At 42.3% G+C, this 22,596-nt stretch overlaps 4 protein-coding genes across 6 annotated transcripts; 3 read left to right on the forward strand and 1 right to left on the reverse strand.

The window, feature by feature from the left end:
* Window positions 1–3,395: 3,395 nt before the first annotated feature.
* On the reverse strand, window positions 3,396–6,697 carry nkiras2 (NFKB inhibitor interacting Ras-like 2). Of its 2 annotated transcripts, none has more exons than XM_047570860.1 (4): window positions 6,579–6,697; window positions 5,998–6,126; window positions 5,234–5,475; window positions 3,396–4,678 (listed from the first exon to the last, which is right to left on the reverse strand). In XM_047570860.1, exons 2-4 carry the CDS (start codon window positions 6,089–6,091, stop codon window positions 4,436–4,438), a joined length of 579 nt encoding a protein of 192 aa, XP_047426816.1. In that variant the 5' UTR covers window positions 6,092–6,126; window positions 6,579–6,697; the 3' UTR covers window positions 3,396–4,435. The 2 variants fall into 2 exon arrangements, with proteins under 2 accessions (XP_047426816.1, XP_047426815.1); XM_047570859.1 differs by having other exon boundaries at window positions 6,498–6,597.
* dnajc7 (DnaJ (Hsp40) homolog, subfamily C, member 7) lies at window positions 6,603–13,228 on the forward strand. The gene is made up of 14 exons (XM_047570857.1): window positions 6,603–6,729; window positions 7,523–7,611; window positions 7,747–7,871; window positions 8,253–8,366; window positions 8,688–8,762; window positions 8,854–8,972; window positions 9,259–9,412; window positions 9,550–9,714; window positions 10,044–10,135; window positions 10,875–10,948; window positions 11,198–11,344; window positions 11,466–11,618; window positions 11,719–11,781; window positions 11,859–13,228. The coding sequence occupies exons 1-14, from the start codon at window positions 6,626–6,628 to the stop codon at window positions 11,894–11,896; spliced, it is 1,512 nt and encodes a 503-aa protein (XP_047426813.1). The 5' UTR covers window positions 6,603–6,625; the 3' UTR covers window positions 11,897–13,228.
* A 177-nt stretch (window positions 13,229–13,405) lies between these two features.
* odad4 (outer dynein arm docking complex subunit 4) lies at window positions 13,406–16,101 on the forward strand. Its single transcript, XM_047572140.1, has 11 exons — window positions 13,406–13,602; window positions 13,675–13,806; window positions 13,883–14,036; window positions 14,120–14,181; window positions 14,291–14,429; window positions 14,607–14,831; window positions 14,907–15,114; window positions 15,226–15,312; window positions 15,426–15,622; window positions 15,765–15,865; window positions 15,940–16,101. Exons 1-11 carry the CDS (start codon window positions 13,477–13,479, stop codon window positions 15,973–15,975), a joined length of 1,467 nt encoding a protein of 488 aa, XP_047428096.1. The 5' UTR covers window positions 13,406–13,476; the 3' UTR covers window positions 15,976–16,101.
* Window positions 16,102–16,505: 404 nt separating this feature from the next.
* Window positions 16,506–21,377, forward strand: LOC124998452 (2',3'-cyclic nucleotide 3' phosphodiesterase). 2 transcript variants are annotated; one of them, XM_047572873.1, is made up of 4 exons: window positions 16,506–16,603; window positions 18,045–19,550; window positions 19,696–19,823; window positions 19,998–21,377. In XM_047572873.1, exons 2-4 carry the CDS (start codon window positions 18,083–18,085, stop codon window positions 20,460–20,462), a joined length of 2,061 nt encoding a protein of 686 aa, XP_047428829.1. In that variant the 5' UTR covers window positions 16,506–16,603; window positions 18,045–18,082; the 3' UTR covers window positions 20,463–21,377. The 2 variants fall into 2 exon arrangements, with proteins under 2 accessions (XP_047428829.1, XP_047428828.1); XM_047572872.1 differs by having other exon boundaries at window positions 16,525–16,688.
* The last annotated feature ends 1,219 nt before the right edge of the window (window positions 21,378–22,596 follow it).

A 22,596-nucleotide genomic window follows, 5' to 3' on the forward strand; every position in this document is an offset into this window, starting at 1 on the left:
CAATCATAACCAATCATAACCAACTACAGTCGGCTAGGAGCATGTCTCATATTTAATCTCAGACTGACTTTTCAGATGGAGGTTTTGTGGGAGCCACACCACGTGCTGCAGGGCTCCCTGTTCACCGTGCTGCTGAAGGTAATTCTTTATGACTCTGGCTGTGTGCTTCGCCGTATGACTCCATTTACATTTATTCCTAACACACTTACGAAGCACCTATATTGCAATTACAAGGCCATTATTAAGCTTATTATATAATTCAGAATAGCACTAGATTTGACTGGTTGTTTTATTTTATGCTACTTACATTGCATACTGAGAAGTGCACGCAGTGTGTACGAAATAATGATTGGAAATCTACAAAAGAACTGCCTTTTTTGTTAACAATTACACACTGGGCAGCTATTGTAGAATACAGAGACGCCAGTATTGCAAACGTTCACTTTATGAAGTGCACAGAGAGATGAGACATGGAGGCCAGACTCAGCTGAGCAGCGGAATAAATCATTCTGTTCTCTGGCTTCCGCCGTGTCTTTATTTAGGCCGCTATTGAACTTAAATGGTCTTTCTATTGACCGGCGGGAGACATCTTCTCGACATATCCCCCCAAGTGTTTGTTTGAGGTGTCAACCCCTTCCCACAAAGCGCACGTAAACGAGGAGCGGCGTGGCAGCGAAAACAGATGAAATAAAGATCCCGTTTCTGCGCCGCGCCCCGAGCTCGACTGACTCCGATGAAATCGCCTGCGCGATCTCGGGACAAATGTGCTCTCCCCTCTGATGTTCGTGGGCATCCAGCGTGACGGCTAACATTTGACATGACTGATTGCTTAAGGCCAGCTGATATTTCCAGCCGAGGAAAAATAAAAAGCCTGATAACACAGAGGAGAGAGGTGGCACTGCCGTTTCAAGCTGGATGCGTTCACTGCCGTGAGGAACTGTTCTGTTAGTCTGATTCTCCATTGTGGCGACTGTGAATGGAGGGTCAGCGCAGACGCTTCGAGGGTTGAAGTCTATTTTCTCTTTGAAAAAAAGGAAAGAAAAAGAAACAAAGGCTTATAAATTACTGTCTTTTTTTTATGGTTTCCAGGGAGAGCTGTCTGGATGCTCAGCTACAGTCGTGAGACACACTGTCATGCAGCAGTGAAAGAGTATTACTGGTAATTGCTTGCTGCCCTCTGACTTTGACCATCAAACAGACATTTCTCTTTTGGTGGAAGGAACGTTCATTAATCTTTCAGTGACAAATCCATCCCTTTTTCAGAGTTTATTTGACATTTTCTGATTCTTTTCATTTTTTTATCAAATGACTCTATACTTTTCTCGCCATTTGAACCAAAAGACATACAATTAGCACCACTACGGACCGTCACCTTCCATATGTATGATACAATCACCGGACCTTTCTGAGTGCGGTAGCGTCGCTGCACACGCACGGCTCTAGTCATTAAAAAGAACATGATTGAAATGAGATGGTACATGATAGCACCCTCCGGGGAAACTAAGGTGAGTGTAATATCGTTTCATAAATGTTCCACTTGAGGTTTTCTCATTATCTTGCTTTAACCTCTACAGTCAACTCGCCTCCGTGGAAACAGCAGATCATTTCCTTTTCGCAGGAGCATCTCTGACCTTGTCTGGCTGGAACAGTTTTCCCAACCGCCACTAAACTGGTGCGGCGCACAGATGGATAAATAACGGCAAACTAATTATTGCTCGGCTAATTCTCCCGGCTTTGCGAGGATTGGTCCCCGCAAAGTCTGTACACCTGCGGCCCGCGGATAATCATCACGAATAGACGGGGATTGCACTGATGGCTTTGGTGTCAGTGCGGGGTTTAAAAACAAATCCAATCAGGAGACGGCACAGACAAGCTCCCCAGCATATCCAATTACCAGGGAATCACTAATGCACGGGAGATGATTCCTGCTGAATATGTTGGTATTGAATTTTTCATTTTGTGTGCTTCCCAACAATTTTCAAGTGCGTTCTACTTCCACATCAACACCATCAGTCCCTCCTGAAGATTTAAGAGCTGCTCGGGGGTTAGGTCACAAAATATATTCATACACGTTGTCCGTGAGCAGTAATGGTGATATACTGTATTAGGTTGCCAGATTAGCACCGGCCTAAATTTATAAAGCTGTCTGCATCATGTGATGAGTTGTTCATGAAGGTTCTCGGTCATCCAGATCATGTTGTATCCAAACGTGTTGAGTTTTGAGAACTCATTCAAGTGGCTGCTTCAGTTCTGTGCCGGTTGTGTTGTAAAATCAGAAATTTCAGTTTTTGCCGTTCCTTACCTTTTATGTGTTTATGTGTTACGAGGTTTGGGCCCCCTTCACGGTGGAGCCTAGGTGTAGACCGGTAGGAATAATCTTATGTTGCATGCATCTCAGGTTGAAACGAAGCTGGCTCCTGCAGTCTGCAAGTTTCCTCAAGGTCCTCTCATATTCCTGCACTATAAAGTCAAAAGGTGCTGGTCCCAAAGCGTGTAGCAATATATCTGTGAAGGTTCTCAAGTCATCCAGGTTATGGTATATCCAAAAAGCGTTTAAAGAAGCAACTAGATTTGTTGAGTTTAAAAAATAAAAATGTTTTGCCACTCACCCAAGCAGCTTCTTCAGTTCCGAGGTGATTTGAGTGAAGTTACGCTACACAGCTACGCAGTAAATGCCAACTTCCCAGTAATGTTTCTCTACCTCTTTTTACAGGTTTGGTACTTTGAATTATGTAATATATAAAAATAATATTATACTATGCTACAACCGCGACTATTGCTTTTGTTGTGATTTTATTCTGACTACATCGTGTTCCTCCCTATCACCACTGGAGGGCAATGGAGACCCATGACCAGAAAAACCCTCCATTCAATTTAATCATCACAGGCAGTGGAAGATATTAATAAATCGTCATTAATATTCATTTGTGCTGCTCATTATTTGTCTGTTTTTGTTTTGTAACATTTTTAATTAATAGATTTCTGGTGTGAGTAATTTGCCTTCACACACCATCAGACTATATAAACAACCAATTTCAACCATTGCTTTATTTATTACTCACATTAGATGGAACTTTGTATTTTCCCTTCATTATAGACTCTTGTAACCACAGATTAGTTACAGCCAAGAGTCAGATTACACCCGGGAACAGTTTCACAACAAGTAACACTGTGTTGTTATACTCGATAATCAGAGGCACGCACAAATTTAATTGACTAAACCTTGCTCAACTGGAGTGTCTTTTCCGGCATCTGAACTCTTTAACCTTTATGTCTGAGGTTACACGTCACAAAGACAATTTACCAAATCCCTGCTGATCAACTCGCAAGAGCGAGCTTCCGTTCCATGATAAAATTAAACAATTTAATTGCACAATTGAAGCTCAACCACAAACTTTGGTTTGGCACAAACAATGCTTTAATTTGTTTACAAAGCATGCAAACAAATGCCAAGTGAGCACACTTATACATAAAAGCTTGATATTCACAAATAATGTTGCATGTGTGATACGTAGTGTTGCCACACTCTTGTACAAACAAGAATTTTCAAGACAATGTCAAATGCATTTCCAGTGGAGAAAAAAAAAAAAAACTGAACAGCTGCTCGCGTTTGACCTCTCGTCACACTCTGAAGAAACAGTGACTGGCTCACGTCTACGGTTCATTTAGCACCTCAGTAGAAACAAACCAACAGTAACTGATTACATTGGACATTTTGTTAATATGGTATGAACATCTTGTACTCAGAGTCTTGAAACCATGTGTGGTAAGGAATGTCAGCCATTCACTCTAAATTAAGTAGTGAATCTCAGCAACAAGGCTGTAACAAATCTCCAGATCAATGAACAAGACAGCTACAGTACAGCATCAGTAACGCTCCTAAGCCCAGTTCAGTCATCCTTCATGTTATTTTATGTGGAATTTCTGTGATGCAGGTTGTGGAGAACATTGTCTGCGTACACATCTAATGTACATGAACATAAAAACATAAAAATGCCAGCCAGTGTAAATATGTGCACAGTCCTAATTTATCTATTCTATTCGGTGAGTGCCGTAAAGCACTCACCGAATAGACTCACAGTCTCTATAAAATGAAATCAAAATGTTGATTGTCAGTAGTTTATGAACTACAAGGTGTACAGTAAACCCAAAGAACACAATCAATTGTCCAGACATGAATGTTACATGTGAAATGTAGATGACAAAAAAAAGGTAAAAGACACTTCTTTGATTTCTTAACTGATATGGGTACAGAAGTAATATAATATAATGCTAACAGTGCACACTGGATATAAATATCCATACAATCATCCTGCCTTTTCTCTCATCTTTTCCATGTTCTCAAAATCCTCCAAATTCTTGCAGCCTGAATCCCTCGTGACATCAAAATTTATTTTTTGAAGTACAATTTAACAAGAGAGCTGTGTCAGGGCTTTTAGCTGTCCGTTGACCCACTGCCCTTGTTCTTATTGCGGCTGAGAGGGAAAGTGGACTTGCTCTGGGGCTGGGTCATTTTGCTGGCCAGGTAGACAAAGGGCTCAATGAGTGTACGTCGGTCCACCACCGACACTTCCCACAGACGCACCTTCTCATTCTTCGCCCAGTTCTGGGCCATGTTAGAGTCAATCCTCCTCTCGTCCTGCCTGTCCAGCTTGTTGCCCAACACAACAATAGTCACCTGTAGATAATGATAACCAGGTTAGTCCCACATCAGTGAAATCTCCAGCATAGATTATGTGTGCTTCACTACAGGTGGTCAGGCAGGAATGAACTAAAATTAAGAGGAAATAACATTCAAATCAATAATTCAGAGATTTCACCGCACTGCAAACAGCTGATTGATGAATGTCTGTGGACATGACTTCCTGTCTTTGAGCCCAAGAGACATGTTGCAGGGTTATACAATCTAAAAGGCGCTGTGTCATGAATTTATAAAAACCTGGTATAGCTCTTTGTGCAGATACTAATGTAACCTGATCACAAAAGCAAGGTCAGCATGAACATCTGCAAATGTATGCATACTACTGTACATTGGACGATCACATCTATATCAGCTTACTAGCAATGTCAATATCAGTAATTTCCACATTACAATGAAACCAAAGCCAAGATCTGAGGAGAGTGATATTTATTGTAGCTGTAAATGGCTACAAAGGACAAATCAATTGATCTTTCTGTTTTAATCCTCTTAATCGATACAGTCCCAATTAACCCACATGTGTTCAGTCCTCACCTCTTTCTTATCCCTGTGACGATCAATGTCTTTCTTGAGAGCCTCCATTCGCTTGAAGGACTCTTTACTGTCTATGCTGTAGACGAGCACGAAGCCGTCAGCAAACGTGTAGTAGTGGCGGGGAAACTCCATCCCCTCCCGGAGTCCACGGGTGTCGTAGAAGCGCACCTGCTCCCGCGTGCCGCGGTCAGTTTCGATGGATCCGATATAAATATCCTCCAGGGTCTCCATGGGCTCAGAGCCTAAAAGTGGGTTAACAAAGACAGGTACATATTGTACATATTGTGTTATATGCTATAAGGTTTTTAATACTGTAACACTGAAACAAAGAACAAAATGATCCATGAGATAGATTTTACAAATTGCTGTCAATTTTTGCAAACTGAATCTAATTGGCAAGAAACTATGTAATTAATTGCTAAATTAAATTTGATTATTATTAGTTTATCAGTCCACAAAAGTTTGGTAAGCATACTTTGCTTGTTCACTTCTTATTTCCAAACCACAGATAGATCTTATTTATCCTGTGGGAAAAGTGGTATTTTATTACTGACAATTACAATTACCAATATCTGAGGGATTCAAATGGTACCAGCATATTCCGATCTAAAAATGAATATTTTAAATATGTAATGCCAGTAATTTCAGAGAATACCCATTGTAACATCAATACATCTTAACAACAGGAGTGTCCTCTGACCTCCTCAGCAAATGGTCAGCTGTGTTAATTGGCCTAATTTAAAGCAACAGATGAGATGACATACCTGCAACATGATTGGCATACAGCAGTTGTTCCAATACGGCTGTTTTTCCAACTGCACCCTGGCCACACACCACCACTTTACAGCTTTTGCCCATCCTGATGTCTCCCTCTCCGTTCCGAAAATGTTTTACTGAGCAAGATGCACAGATCGAACAGTTAACGCAAAAACATTTTTCTCGTACAGTGAGTGCAAAGCAAAACATTGTAACGTTAGTGCACTTTATATGTAGATGAATAGATTGTGAATTGTAAAATTAAATAACTCGGAACTAATAAACAGCTCACTAGCACCTGCATACATTTAATATATCACTCATATTTATCAATTTCAGGATGAAGCTGTAACTATATGAGCAGGATAACTTCAAATGGTCTGTGACACTGACACCTAGCTTAGCTTTAGCTTTTGGAAAGATCTAGAGCCTCGATACCACGTACAAAGACGCTACTATTTTTTGAACCTAGCATTTCCGACTGAAACCTATCTACAAAAATACATACGTTGTTACTGGCTGCGTTTTTGTCGACTTGTATTCGCTGTTAGAATGATTTTCGCTTGCAAACGGTAGACACCTTCCTTACCTAAACGGGCTACTTCCTGTTTACGGTGAACGTAACGACTGCAGTGTATGGCCACGCCCCTCCCGATTCACGGCAAAATGGCGACGGAGAGCTGTGATGCTGTGAACATGGACCCTGACATGGAACTGCTCAGTGACGAAGAACTAGAAAGGTGCGAGAAACGATACGATTGTTGTCAGCGGCAGAATTGCATTTGTGTCTAATTGTCATACTGATATGTGTAACCAGGGGGCACTGTCATGTTAATTTTCTTGTCGCACTGTGAGAGCTAACTAGCGCGCTACCGACAACTGCTAAATTTGGCCAAAGCGTCTAGCTCGGTTGCCCTCGACTTAGCTAGCCCTTGTGCTGGATTTCTAGGTTGCAGTCAGAGACACTATACAATCTGCAAACCAGTTGTTGCTTTTAGATTGTAATAACCGACCGGGTCGTGATTTTTGCTTTCTCGTTACTTGGATATTTCCAGAATGGCAGCTGGCTAACAAGTTAATGACACCATTCAGTCAATGTGTGGTCGTGATGTAAAACCTGAAAGGCCTCCAAAAAAAGTAATGGCAGTAGCCCACAGCATGGTGTCATATGTTCCTGGCTCTGCTCGTCCTGCCTGCTTCACAAAATAGCTCCGTGTTGGCTTGGAATAGACACATCTGCCTGCTAGTGACTTTCTATGTGTGACTGGCTCAGCCTAGTAAACTCCGATGGATCGTGTCATTCACACTCATTAACACTCTTTTCTTTATCCCGGATTATGTAATTAATGCGAGTGACTTAATAGAATTACATTTAATATAATGACAAAGACGTGAAGGTCATAACCCACCTGCGCTGCTGGTAGATCACCACATGCCACAGTGCCCCCACTTCAGCTCCTCTCGCTTGTCACATTCTTGCCTGCTAACTTTACAGTTGATTCTTTTTCTGTCCATTCGCCCACTTTTACCCAGGGAAGCGGAGGGCTTCAAGGAGCAAGGCAATTCCTTCTATGTCAAGAAGGACTATGCAGAAGCTTTCAATTATTACACCAAGGCCATTGGTAATTATTCCAAAATATGTTTTGGTAATTGTTTTGTCAGTCTTCCCCAAACGGCTGGTTTTCTGTTTGTATGAGCAATAAACATTTGAGTTCTGTATGTCCTTAATAGGATATTAATAACTTTTTCTTATATAGATATGTGTCCTAAGAATGCAAGTTACTATGGAAACCGGGCGGCCACGCTTATGATGCTGTGCCGGTACAGAGAGGCTTTAGAGGATTCCCAGCAAGCAGTACGACTAGACAGTAACTTCATGAAGGTGAGTGTAAAAATAAAAAGGCAAACATAAGCAGCCATTTTCACTATGTAAAGGGCAAAAGTTTATTTTTTTGTTGTCTTTCATTGCTAAACAATTTCCTCTAAAACTCGGCTTACCGCAGAGTCTACTTCTGAACATAGATTTAAGACAGGGTTTTACATACCTTTGATTGTCACCACTTTTCTGCAAATATACATTTTTGTTAACGGTCTCATAGGGCTCCCCGATACGTGAACATCAGCACATCCATGCAGTAGGGTAAATGTACAACATGTGCTTTTCATTCCATACAATTAAGGGTAGTCATAAATATATAACAAGGGTGAGAATTGAGAGACATTAACACTTTAGGCTATGAACTGTAAATCTTCTGACACGCAGGGACATCTGCGAGAGGGCAAGTGCCACCTGTCCCTTGGCAATGCCATGGCCGCGAGCCGCTGTTTCCAGAGGGTTCTGGAGCTGGAGCCAGACAACAGCCAAGCCCAGCAGGAGGTGAGTTGGCCTCAGTTTGAGAGTGTGCGATCTAACAACATAATTATCTGCTGTCAAATAAGCTTTGGCCAAGTTAACGCAGATAAAGTGTAAATGTTAGATTCTGAGAGGTTCAGGAGGAAATCTGCTTTCCACGCTGTGGGATAAATAAAGGATTATCTTATCTTTGAAAGCCCAGAGGGAAGTCTTAGTTTATTCCCAGAAGTACTGCAGCATGCATTGACCTGGTTTTGTGAGCGCTAAACATGACGCAGAAGAGAGGCCGGTGGTAGATGTAAAGCAACGAACAGAGTCACTGAATGCTGCAAATTCTTTTGGCAGGTGAAGAATGCAGAGTCCATCCTCGAATTTGAGAGAATGGCAGAGATCGGGTTCGAGAAGAGGGACTTCAGGATGGTGAGCTACTCACTTGTGACAGATTTTGCAGTTATTGTCATTCATGCGGTACGATGTGTCACCAGTAACCACCGCGACTGCTTGTCTTTAGGTTGTCTTTTGCATGGACCGTGCCTTGGAGTCCGCGTCAGCCTGTCACAGGTTCAAGATACTGAAGGCAGAGTGCTTAGCCCTGCTGGGGCGGTACCCCGAGGCTCAGTCTGTCGCCAGGTAAGACTGCACATGTGAACAGAGATTCACTTATTTATTTGACATTATTGGAATTTGTCACAGTGATCTCATCCTGAATGGGAACGAAAAACGAGAAATGAGAAATGCACGTTTCTCATAACAACGACTCGAAGACTCTTGCTTGAAATTGGAAAAGAAGTTTAGTCTCATGAGTTTTTAAAGTGTCTCTAAACCTTTAGAGACAATGACACAACACGATTACATATTTTTATGTGAGTTTTGTTTTTATTATCTTTTAAAATTTCAATCATCTGTTTCTTTTCAGTGACATTCTGCGAATGGACCCCACTAATGCGGACGCTCTGTACGTCCGTGGTCTCTGTCTTTACTACGAGGACTGCATAGACAAGGCCGTGCAGTTCTTTGTCCAGGCCCTGCGTATGGCTCCTGACCATGACAAGGCTCGACTCGCATGCAGAGTGAGTAACTTGGCACATAAGAGATTTGGAAATCGTTTAAACGGTTTGTGGTGAATTGCTTTTTCGTACGGATATTGACGTAGAAGCCCCGAAGCTCAGAGTAGCTTTTAAGGTTTTTATATGTATTGTCTTTTCAGAATGCCAAAGCACTAAAAGCCAAGAAGGAAGAAGGGAACAAGGCGTTTAAGGAGGGAAACTTTGAGGCTGCCTATGATCTGTACTCTGAAGCACTAACAATAGACCCCAATAACATCAAGACTAATGCCAAGCTGTACTGTAACAGAGCCACTGTTGGATCTAAGGTGAGCCGCATGCATAATGTAGATATCATTTGAGAGTTCAACTTTTTACAAGTTGTTTTTTATGAGCGGTGTAAACGGCGGCATCCTAAGCTCTTAGATTTTTCATTCCATGTATCCTGACACTCAGAAATGTAATACACACTTGTTATTTTGAATTGATTTTTTATGTCACTCATAAAGGCTACACTTCTAGATGCTGTAAATTCTTAAATGTCAAATGTCTTTGCTTTTTCTGGCTGTTGGCTGAAAGGTTGAATTAGGTCGCTGCTTTTCTTTCTTTCTGTGTCTCTCTGCCTCACATGGTCACACTGGTTCTTTTTCTTTGACAGCTGAAGAAACTAGAACAGGCCATTGAAGATTGCACGAAGGCCATAAAACTGGACGAGACCTACATCAAGGCCTATTTAAGGAGAGCGCAGTGGTAGGTCAGAGATTTCTAACATGGCTGTTAATAGCGACGCCCGTTCACACCTTGTATTTCCATCCGTCCCGGGCAGCAGGACGACAAGTGACCGGCTCGAAGTAGACACGCGCGCACCCAGGACGCATTGAGGTTGCGTCAGACTCATCCGAACTCAGACTGCATTCCACATTTGTGAGGTTCTCTGAGGCAAATTTGACCTCATTCTTTTGGTAGAGTGAATGCACAGCGCATCCTGGGTCGCATTAAAAGACCGCCTACTCACTGCGTGCTCTTGCGTAAGCGCTGTTGTGCTACATTCATTCAGAAAAAATAGGCAGCTACTATTATAAACCACACCATAAAGATGTGGTTAGTAATTAGAGCCTTTTTTTTTTTTTTTTTTTTACCTGTATTACTTTAGATTTGTCTGTCACTGCTTCAAAACATACAGTGTGTATGAAGTTTTTAGGGTTTTCGCTAAAGTCAGACCTCTCTGTAGGTTGTGAAAAAAAATGAGGACAGAAATAAGTAAGAACTTAATAACAACTTAACATTATTCACTGAACGAGGACGGATGTGAAGACGCATTTTAAAGCCAAGTGTGATCATGTGCTTGAAGCTGGCCACTTGTGATTGTGTTAAATGCGAGGTCTGAACTGGGCCCCGGGCCTGGAGGCGTACTTCCTTTTTAAACATGTATTTTATTCTTCAAACTGGTGAAAGAAATAATGACAGCTTTGTGCGTTCTGTGCTGCAGCTACATGGACACAGAGCTTTATGAAGAGGCGGTGCGGGACTATGAGAAAGTTTACCAGACAGAGAAGACAAAAGGTGAGAACCAGCACAGACATTTGCTCCACTCCTGTGGTGAATATTACCACTTTGTATATATAATTTGTCACCAAGCTAAAAATATAGTTCTGGTTGAGATATATATATATATATATATATATATATATATATATATACATACATATATATACATACATATATATACATATATATATACATACATATATATATATATATACATATACATATATATATATATATATAGTAATTTTTGTCTTAATCCAATAGAACACAAGCACCTCCTGAAAAATGCCCAGCTGGAGTTGAAGAAAAGCAAGCGGAAAGATTACTACAAAGTTCTCGGGGTGGATAAAAACGCCACAGAAGATGAGATCAAGAAAGCTTACCGCAAACGGGCACTTTTACATCACCCAGGTGTTCATTTTTGACTTATCAGTCATTGTGATGTTCTATATGAAAATCATCTAATTTACATTTGGGTGCCGTTGCCCCTCAGCCCACATGACGTCTGTTTTTTTTTTTCCTCCCGCTTCAGACCGTCACAGCGGCGCTAGCGCTGAGCTGCAGAAGGAAGAGGAGAAGAAATTTAAGGAAGTGGGCGAGGCTTTCAGCGTGCTCTCGGACCCAAAGAAGAAGTCTCGCTACGACAGCGGACAGGATCTAGAGGATGATGGCATGAACATGGGAGGTCAGTGCGGGAGGTTTAGAGGGAGAACAGATTCAAACGTGTCCGGAATGTTTTCTGTGTTGATTTTAACTCTTACAACATTGCTTTTTGTCTCTGGCAGATTTTGATGCCAACAACATTTTCAAGGCATTCTTTGGAGGTCCAGGCGGTTTTAGCTTTGAAGGTAATCTATGTCTGGAAGACACTCACAATACTGGGCATGTAGTGAATGCATTTTAATTAACGCTTGTTATTTTACAGCATCCGGACCAGGAAATTTCTTCTTCCAATTCGGTTAAGTGGAGGATTCGGCTACCTAAACAGTTACAACATCAGGACTTTTCAACAATGTCAACCCCTTGACCCACTACCCGTATTTAATGACTGACTGTTTGCAGTCAGACACTTGTCTATGCCATTGACTGAATGAATGCAACCCAATGACCACACGCAGCAAATGATTTAAAAACTGTATAGCAAGGACACCAAGATGGCTCAGTCCGAGTTGATAGTGTTACTGCTTTTGGATTTAGTTTTCTTCTGTCCAGAATGAAACAAACTTGAAGGTCAGTAATGACTACCAACACTGTTCCAGATATTTACGGGATTTTTGAGGTAGAAGAAATTGTGCAGCTATTGCATCAGAGCTTTTAGGGATCCATGCAGGAAGCGATACCTTGGGGAAACTCTCGAGATGCAGCTGCGCATTGAGCAAGCTGTTCTCCTGCTCATCTCAACTTACTGCTGAGGGAATGTTCTCTGCATGAAAATGTATAACTTGCTCAATGATTTCTGAAGAAAGTCACTGAGCAAGCAGCACCTCCCCTCCCCCCCTTTTGAAGAATCTGTCAGACAGAACTGTCGGCTGCTACGAATTCGCACTGAAAACTGCCTCCTTATCCTAAGCCTGCAGGAGAACTCGATCATTTTTTAAATTAACGACAGCTGGAGCCCAGACTTACACATACAGTACAGCCAAAGTACATGAGAAAAGATGGCAGTGGAGACAGCTGTGCTGGTTTTGTTGCCAGCAAAGTAAACCTTCTTCTTGTGTCACAGGTTTTATGTTTGATGTTGCCATTCACAGATTGCCGCATCGTACATTTTACTGGAATGTAAAGTGTTGATTTGTGATAATAGTTGATTTTTTTTTCCATTTTTTTATTTTGATATGTATATTTATTGTAAATTTGCTGTCTGATGAAACCATCAGTGTAAGATGAAGACGCTCTTCTGTAATGTTTGAGGCAACCGTTGTGAGTAGGTGTCGGGAAGATACTTATTTTGCTGGGTTGTTCTAAAATTAATTATTCTATATGTGTTACATGACTATGATGCAAGCAGCCTACTTTTTCCTCAATGTAATAGAACAAATAAAATAATCTACCTTAATATAATATGTGATAAGCGCTCGCTATTGCCCAGGGAAATCTGGCACCGTGCAACAATTGGAACCTGGTGTGGTTTAGTTGCTTCTTGATAAATGTGTTGGTCCTTTTGGTTAAGGAAAGAAGAGCGTCCTCATCTTAGCTTTCATTGTTTTTGCCCTTTGCGGTGAAATCATCCTCTCTTTACCTTTGAAAAGTACCAGCCGTGTCAATAAAGTTGGCCTCTTCTGGGCTTTCCCCTAATTTGTCTTCCTTTTATTTTAGTTTTAGTGCAATATTAAAGGTCTTGCCAACAACAAATGGTTAACTGGAGAGTGGAGTTTTGTGCGCTGCAATAAAGAAACAGGAGGGGGCGCTGTTTCTTAGCTCCTACTTTGTTGGTGTGGTTGCTAGGATACCACTTAACGAGAAACGTTTATGAGCTTGGATCAACTTGACGCCGACGTTCATTCGGAAAATTAAAAAAAAAAAAAAAGTTTAAAATATTAATAATGTCAAATACAGATGGAGACAACGACGGTCAGAAGTCAAAGGGCGTATTTCCAACTCTAGTGGCCAATGGAGAATGGCTGTACCTCAAAGGAGAGTACGCGAAGGCTATAGAGAGCTTCACAGAGGTAAAAACCATGATAGCAGGCACGACTTGCTGTAATATTTTAATGAAATAACTCTCTCCCGGTCTCTTTTAGGCACTGGCTTTAAAGCCCGATGACAAAAACTGTTTTGTTGGTCGCTCCAAATGTTACCTGATGATGGGGCAAACTGAAAACGCCCTACGGGACGCTGAAACCTCCCTTAAAATGGACAAGACGTTTTTCAAGGTACGTGTTTGGATTGGTCAGTCGGCGCCTGTTGTAAATACACCTAATACGCATTTATTTCATCGTGTCTGTTTAGGGGTTGTACCAGAAGGCAGAGGTTTTATACTACATGGCGGAATTTGAATTTGCGCTGGTGTTTTACCACAGAGGACAAAAACTACGTCCACAAATCCAGGAGTTCAGGCTGGGTATCCAGAAAGCGCAGGAGGCTATTGAAAACTCTCTTGGCAGTGAGTGATCCATGGTAGTGTCTAATCCTCGTTTTACTAGTGTAAATCTTTAAGTGTAATCTGAATTCTTCATCCATTTACAGCCCCTTCCTCTGTTAAACTGGAGCTTAAGGGAGACTTATCATTTTTCAAAAAAGATGAGGAGGTGAGTCTTGTTCCTGCTGTTTCAGTTTTTTTTTTTTCTACATGCCATATGTTTAACCCGTCTTTAGCCCTCCTTTAACACTGTGTCTCTTAATGTCTCTCTGGTGAAGAGGGTACAGCCAATTGCTGCAATTCAGAATCTGAAAGAAAAAAAATGGCAGACCCCCAAGAATGAGAAGACGACCAAACAACTACTGGGAGAGTTTTACAGTGACAAGAAATATCTTGAAAATGTGATGAAAGATAAAGGTAATTTTCACATATGACCTTCTTTCTGGTTTTGTCTGTGAGCACTGTGGCTTCAGATATTAACTGTAATCCGTTTCTGTTCTATTCACTGGTGTTCTATATGTTTATTTAAGACACAGCTGCAATTATTACTTTTCCCTGCTGTGATATTTCGAATTGTTACGTGATGATGTGCAGAGTTAGTGAAAGGTAGGACGAAGCGTGGGGAGCGGCTGCAGGATGTCGTTGAGACCTGCCTCACGTACCTCGACACCTGCACCGAGTTCTGGAACCAGGAGAACCCCGTTTGCACACAAGACAGAAACCGTAAGCTCACGCAACAAAGATGCAGCAAACCTCCTCACCGTCCTCCTTCTGAACGTGCAGAGTTTCTGCTGAAGAGCCTGGATGATATAGATGCAGGTAAGGTAGGCATTTAGATGAACATGTAACTTTCTTTTCAGTTTAAAGCTACTCACTATGTGTTTGTCGTCGCAGAACTAACATTTGGAAATGCAGAAGGTAGTCTCAAGAAGGCTGAAGAAGTCATGATGATAGTGCAGAAGTGGTCAGAACAAGAATTCCCTAACAAAAAAGAGGTTTTGGGCAGCCTGCACTGCTGCATAGGGAATGCTTTAGTTGACTTAGGAGACATGGACCAAGCATTAGAGCATCATCAAAAAGACCTGGAATTGGCTAAACAGTGGTAAGAATTTTAAATAAATTGCTACTTTAAATTTTTTTTTTTTTTAAAAATGTGAAAAACCTGCTTATCATCAGTTTAGATTAAATGTTCAGTAACCTTTCTTACCATCAGCAAACTCCCAGAAGCCAAGTCCAGAGCTCTGGACAACATTGGCCGAGTCTATGCACAAATTGGAGAGTATGAACGAGCCATTGAGTTGTAAGTAAATAAATCTGCACTCATGCAAGTGTACACAATATCCATCTTTTGACCTGTATCATTGTGGGATTCTTATTTTACGTTGTATTCATCATTGTTCTCTCTGTACTCAGCTGGGAAAAGAAGATTCCCTCAGTCCGTGGTGGTCTGGAGAAGACATGGTTGTTTCATGAGATTGGCTGGTGTTACCTAGAGCTTAATCGCCATAGAGAAGCCCGGGACTATGGCATCCGTTCAGTTGCTGCAGCTGATGAAATTGCTGATGACAAGTGGCAGATCAATGCCAACGTTTTGGTTGCACAATCAGAATGTAATCACTTTACTTCAATGTTACTCTTAAACTCAGAAACTTGTCCTGGATACTTAACCTTTTTCACTATTTAGCACAGTAACTCTGTTGTTATTGTACTAATATCTGCCCTGATCTGTAATGTTAATGTCCCTCTGCTCAGTGAAACTAGGAAACTTTGAATCCTGTGTCTTCCACTTTGAGAAAGCTTTGACGCATGCCAAACTTCAAGAAGATGACTCTGCCATGAATGCCATTCAGAAGGTTTGCTCTATTGTCATATTTTTAGTTCAGTTTAAATTCATTTTGCACAATGACATTTATCTTTGTGTTTTCAGGCTCTTGATGACGCAAAACAATACCTGCCACAATGACAATGGTTTCAGTCGGAGTGCAGCTTGAGAAAGGGTTTCACAATATAATAGACAAAAGTTAAATGTGAAAAGCTGTTGATGCTCTGTGAGGAATAAAAGAGTTAATGAAGAGAGTGCTTAAAAGATCATTTTCATGTTGTTCATTCTTCTCTGGAATGTATCAGTGAACTCATATTAATAACAATACAGTTAAGCAAAAGTCACAATTGTGCAGTCACAGTTAAGACAGTTGTGCTAATGTGAAAGATGAGTGGAAAGGGACTGCTAACATCTGCTAAAATCAATTTTCTTTAAATAATAAGACAAAACTATTTTCTACACCAAAAAATCAAACACATACAAGTATTCTAACCATTTTTTTCAAGAATCAATCTAAATATACTGCTATGAATGAATACCTGAAATGTGCAGAACAAAGAAAAACGATGAAAGAAAAAAAAATCGCTCTAGCGACGTCCTTCCGGTCCTCAGGGGCGTGTCTATAACCCCGCCCATTGCGCGTTCCCGGGGATTTCCTTCTTCTTGAAGAGAAGAGCGTGTGCGTGTCCGAGGCTAGGACTGCCTTGTCATTGTATCCAGAGAGAAACGCGTGGTCAGCGGTACCACCAGCCTCACTGCAGCATAACTGGTAAGCTGGCAATTTGGCAAACTAAAACCCACACAGACAATACTGTGCTGCAGCTGTTTGTTTGTTTTCACACGAACAACCTGAGGTAAGTGTTTTTTTTTTCTTCCTGTAACACGCCGCTGCTTGTTTACACCTCGCTTGTTGAACTTGTTTAGACGTGGCGCTGCTGCTTGTGGTGCTGCTGATGGTGGTGATGTTCACATTTGCACCGTTCACTGGCTGCCAGGACGAACAGTTTTTTTGTTTGGCGTGCTAAATGTGAGTGCACGCCACTCCCAGCCTGCCACTCTGTGCACTTGGTAAAATTTAATCATCAAACCGAATCGATTTTCTTTGTTTAAAGCAACATTTCGCCTCACTTGGACGCGGCCTCTGACACTTTAATGTTAAGTTAATGCAGATGTAATTAAAGCTCGCTTCACAACGGAGCCGGCGCGTTAAATGCAAACAAAAATTGCATATTGGAACACGTCCAGGTGTTCATGTTGCCTTCTGTTTCGGTTACCGTGAAGTGTAACTGGAAAACCCTGGAATTGCCACCACTTTGTTTGTCTCTGTTGATACGCTCGACTGAGCTGGCTTGTGAACACTTCCCTTTCTGTCTCATGACACGATGCAGTTGCTGGTAAATCAAGCCTTTGGTAACAATAAAGGGACGATTTGGGCGAAATAACCTACCACACAGTGTGGGGTCGCTGTACAGTGAAGTCATCGCACTCCTCTGCGATGCCCCATTTTCTTAACTGCCCTTTGTCTCTGTTTGCTGGCGCACCAAATATTTCACTGCACGCTTTGCAGTGCTGATTCTCTCGCGTCTTCATGCGACTGCACTGATATATTTATGATATTAACAGATGCAAATCGGCATTTGAATGAGGAGGATCATATTATGTCCCCACCCTTACGTGCGAAGGGATGCCACTCCTGCTAGCCCCTAAAGCCTGGTGGTGGCTGGAGTTGCAGAACGACTGCATTTGACTGGTATCTGATCCTTCCCCTCCGTTCGTATATCTTTGCAAAAATATCTGTACGAGAAAATTTATTCCACCCTTCCTTCACTTGTAGATATTGGGCAACTTCCTGTTTGAGGCACTAACAATTATCACAGGACGGTCTGATTTTGGTAGCAAGAAGAGGATATGGTCTTAAAAGTGCTGCCAGAAGTCCGATTTATGCACAGATATGCAGTTTCTTCGCGTGAAATAAAAATAGAAAACCAGTCCGTTGAATGTTAATGTTACTTTATAAACAGTTAGTCGTTGTTGGGCTGCTTTGGCAAACCCATATGGTTACCATGTTCCTCTGAATTGATTTGCGTCTGATTTAATTAAAGCTGAGTCTTGAATAACGTTCTATATATTTGATCTGTAACTGCTCTAATTCTATTTCAGCCATCTGTAGTCTAATTGAACATTTTCTCTCTCCTAATTGTGTATTTTAGGTACATGGTGGTGTGCAAAGTTGGACTTGATCCCAGACATGGATACTGAACAGATTATTGAGGTTTTAGATACGTCAGAGACTCCACAGCAAGTCGAGACGGTAATGGAAAAAGAGGTTGTGTCAAAGCTGGAGCCACCAGAGGAATCCGGTGAGCCTGAGAAGCCACCAGCTGTTGAGGAAGAGGCCGAGCAGCTGGCAGTGAACGGTCACGATGCAGAAGTCGTAAATTTAAAAGAAACAGAAGAGTCGATTGTGACGCCGTCAGAAGAAAAAACTGAAATGAAGGTGGAGGAAAGCTTGTTGGCAGAAAAGCCTGACGTGGAGTCTGGGCCTGGTCCAGTGCCACCACCAGAACCAGATGAGTCATCCGAAACGATCCCTGAACCAGTCGTGGCTTTGCATGCTGAACCAGAAAACACAGAACAGCAGCCTGTGCCAGAGAAGGACCCAGAACCACTGCTTTTGCAGACGCCTCTGGCAGAGAGCGCCCCTGAACCAGAGCCAGAGAAATTGGCAGAATCGGTTCCAGAAGCTGAACTGCAGCAAACATTAACGGAACCAGCCGTGACACAGCAGCCAGCGGATCCACAGACAACCACACAGGAGGAGAAAGTGTCGGAAAAAGTGGAGACTACAATGAGTTCTGGGGCAGAAGGAGTTGCCAAAGAGGCAGAAAAAGCGGCGGAGACTGTGTTGGCGACAGAAGTTTCCTCACAAGCTGCAACATTAAAACAAGAGGCATCCGTTGAAAGTGGAATTGTGAAGCCTGCAGAGGACGAGAAGGAAGTTAAACCTGTTGAGTCTGATACTCCAAAAGGAGCTGAAGCAGCAGCAGCAGAAGGTGAAGCTGGTAAACCTAAGCAGGACGAGGCTGAGATTCAAAAGGAAGAAGATGTAGTCCCTGCATCCGGCTCCCTGTCTTTTGCCATTTTAGAACGGGAGCAGACCAAAGATGCTCTGCGAGTGTCTCGCACCCTTGTTGTCATCAGAGGACTTCCAGGAAGCGGCAAAAGCTTCTTGGCACGTGCCATCGCCGACACCTACAAAGACAACTGCTCCGTCATCCGCGCTGATGACCATGGTGTGAAGCCAGAGAGTCCAGAATCCTCTGCTGATGGGTACAAAGCTCTGGATGAGGCCGTGGTAGCGCGCTGCAGCGAGGGATCAAGTTCAACTGCCGTGATAGTGGTGGATGACACCAACCACACTCAGGATCGCCTGGCCCGCCTCGGGGAGCTCGCGGAGCAACACCATTTTGTTGTCGTCTTCTTGGAGCCACAAACCGAATGGAACAGAGACGTAGCGCAGCTGGGCAAGAAGACGAAGCGTGGCCTGGAGGAGGCCCAACTGGAAGCAATGAAAGCCTCACTGGAGGAAATGTCCCTCCCTCTGTTCTTTGGCTGGTTTCTTCAGTCCTCTGCCCAGGAGAAGGTTAGGTGCACATCAATGGACTTCCTGAAAACACTGGACACCTTGGAAGTCTTCAAGAAACACCTGAGTGACTGTGAGTTTTTTTTTTTTTTTTATGATTATCATTATTGTTTCATATATAACACAGATGAATGCAGCTGTGAGAAATAATTTGTCTCGCACCAGATTATAATCTTTGGTGTAACTAAGATTAAACTGATTTTTCTTTGTGTTTGCAGTCACGGGAAAAGCTGAGAAGGAGGTGGACCTGGAGCAATACTTTAAAGCCAATTGGACCCTCCATTGCACTACCAAATTTTGTGACTATGGAAAAGCAGAGGGGGCTAAAGAGTATGCACAGACTCCAGTAAGAAACCACTTAATTATTTTTTTTTAATTCACTGTATTTTATTTCACAATTCTGAAACAGGTGATTTGTTCTCATTCTTATTTTGCGTAACTTGGCGAGCACTAACATCATTGTAATGTTAATGTTGTGACGTATCCTATCTTTTTTTTTTTCCCCCTCCATACTCTTTAGGCTGTTAAAGATTTCTATGGCGCTGCATTCGAGCTGTCACTGAGTGCCCTCTTTGTCACTCCTCGCACTGTTGGTGCCAGAGTGTCCCTCACAGAGGAGCAGCTCCTGCTGTGGCCAGCTGATGCCGAAAAGGAGGCAGGGTCTGCTGTCCCCGCAGCTGCCTCCCTGCCTCTGGGAAGCCGCGCCCATGTCACTCTGGGCTGTGCGGAGGGTGTGCAGCCAGTTCAAACAGGTCTAGATCTGCTTGAAATCCTGGCCCTGCAGCAGGAGGGCCAGCAGGGGGAGCTGGTCGAGGAGATGGAGCTGGGCTCGCTGGCCTATTTCGGCGAAGGAAGGTGGCTGCTCAGCCTCAGAGAGCCCATTGGCGCGCTGGCCTGCTTCTCCAGCTCCTATGGGCGCAAGGATATCGAGCCGGCCAAAAAAGAACCCGAGAAGAAAAAGAAGCCGAAGTGCTCCATACTGTAAACGGCAGTCGCGGTGGGGAGGGGGATGCGTGGTCTAGGATGACTGGTGGATCAAAACTTAGGCTAACTTTGTGAAAGGTTTGTGTGTTTGTGCAGTGTTTAGGGTTTCAGTTATAGCCGCCCTAAATCCACAAGCTGTGTGCCTTTACTCTTTATTTGCACCACAACCTAAGATGCCTTCAGTAGAGTTAGGCTTCTTGTTGTCAACACGGTTCAGTATTTTCTTTCATGTGTCAGTGACAGAGTTGCAGAACCATCCTGGTAATCAAGGTCTTGTTAGCTGCAGTTTTCATAGTATAGCCTCCTCCCACAAATCCAGCTTTCTTCATCAGTATACATCAGTGTTTCTCAATATTCAGATGGGATAAACTAGGTACTTTCATTGCATGCATCCCTGGTTAACACATATAAAATCATTATTCACCTGCTAAAAGTAGCTCTGCCACTCTGACAGATTTTGTCTGGTAGTTGTATGTTATAAAAAAAAATAGCCGTCACTTGTGTGTGTGTGTGTGTTTGCTCAGCCTAGGAAGTAATTGTAACAACAGCATATGGGCCAAAGTTATGATTTTGATTAAGTGTATTAGACTGAATGTCATTGATAGAGATGCTTCCTTGTTAAACCTTTGCACTGTGCATAGTTTGAAAGGGCGAATGCTGATGATTCGGGCATTTGTTTCAACAGCTTGCACTTAGTACTTATCAGATGCTGTGAATCCAAGTCCACGTTTTGCAATCTTTTCTACTGCGCAATGCTGCCATGATCCCTTTTATTCACTTTGAAAAGCACTTCTCATTTCAATTTGTATCATTTGTGACTGTAGTTTTTCGAAGGGCAAGTCCTACTTTGTGCGAATCACTATTTTTGCACTTGTTTTGTACACTTAATAAAAAAGAATGTGCTTTGCTCCAGTCATTTGCTGTCTGTCCAGTGCTGTTCATGCATTTTTGGAGTCTAGCATGCAGGCCGATTACTGGGAGAATGCGCTGTATGTGAACTAAGCTTCCAGCTCACAGCATTCACTTGCAGTTCACAGCGTAAGCCAGCAGAAGGCACTATTCAGTTGATATATTCTGAAATAAAAAAAGAAAACACACACTTGTGGGGTTTCTCGTAAGATTTTTTTTTCAAGTGACCTCAAATGACTTGCTGCGGTTTCAGAATTCACTCACTGTGCATGTGTATGCCCTTCTTGACTGTCCAAATACTGTATTTTTCAAACACTGCGTTGCAACATCTGTCTGACATGGCTTCAGCTTGAGCTTGCCTAAGTATCTGGCTCAGTGTGAATGGTGCAAATTTAATCATGGACAGATTTACTGACAAATTTGACGACTACACAATGTTGCCTCTGATGGAGCAAGTGCTCACATGGACTACAGCTGAACCATCGGATCCCAAAAGGAGCGCTTCAGATGTGCACAACATACTAATATATTGCAATATGGCATCTCAGCAAGGGGAGCAGCCACATAATCAGACGCAACATATGAAGAAGTTAGGCAAATTCAAACCTTTTAACCCCGCCAGTCTGCATACTCTAATCTTGTGTGCTATGATAAGGGTGTTTACTCTATATTGCACATTTGAAGCTAAAAATACCTGGTTCTATTTCAGGGCAATGACAGGTAAGAAAACATGACCTGGTGCTCTTTATGTCAGGCCAATCGATTACCTCACCGTGCACAACGGTCGGCGCAAGGCCAGGCGTGCTGGTTGGATGTTTAGGATCAAGTGATTTCCTGATTGGCTGACGGGTACATAAAGATCTATGATAACCAATCAACCACCGCGGTGGATGTGCGTTTGAGAGGAACCCTTCAGGTACTCTTGTAATCACGTGGTTCCGTAAAATTAACAGGGGCAGGTACGTGTCTCAGAGTAGCATAAATAAATAAATGAAAGTAAATTCAAAAATTTCTTTATCTGCACGTGTAGTAATTGCATTGTTACAAATGCGTTGTAACATAAGGGTGCGTACTGCAATGGCAGTGCTCAAATAATGTAGCTAGTCACATCTTAAAAATACTTTCTAATCTGTCCTTCATATTTCATTCGGTAATAGGTTTTATTAAATAAATGTGACGCGAGTATATAGTGGAACATTTCCCCAGTCTTTTGCAAAAACAAAACA

Source organism: Mugil cephalus, chromosome 20 (assembly GCF_022458985.1).
Source record: "Mugil cephalus isolate CIBA_MC_2020 chromosome 20, CIBA_Mcephalus_1.1, whole genome shotgun sequence".
In the NCBI taxonomy this organism is placed as follows: Eukaryota; Metazoa; Chordata; class Actinopteri; order Mugiliformes; family Mugilidae; genus Mugil; species Mugil cephalus.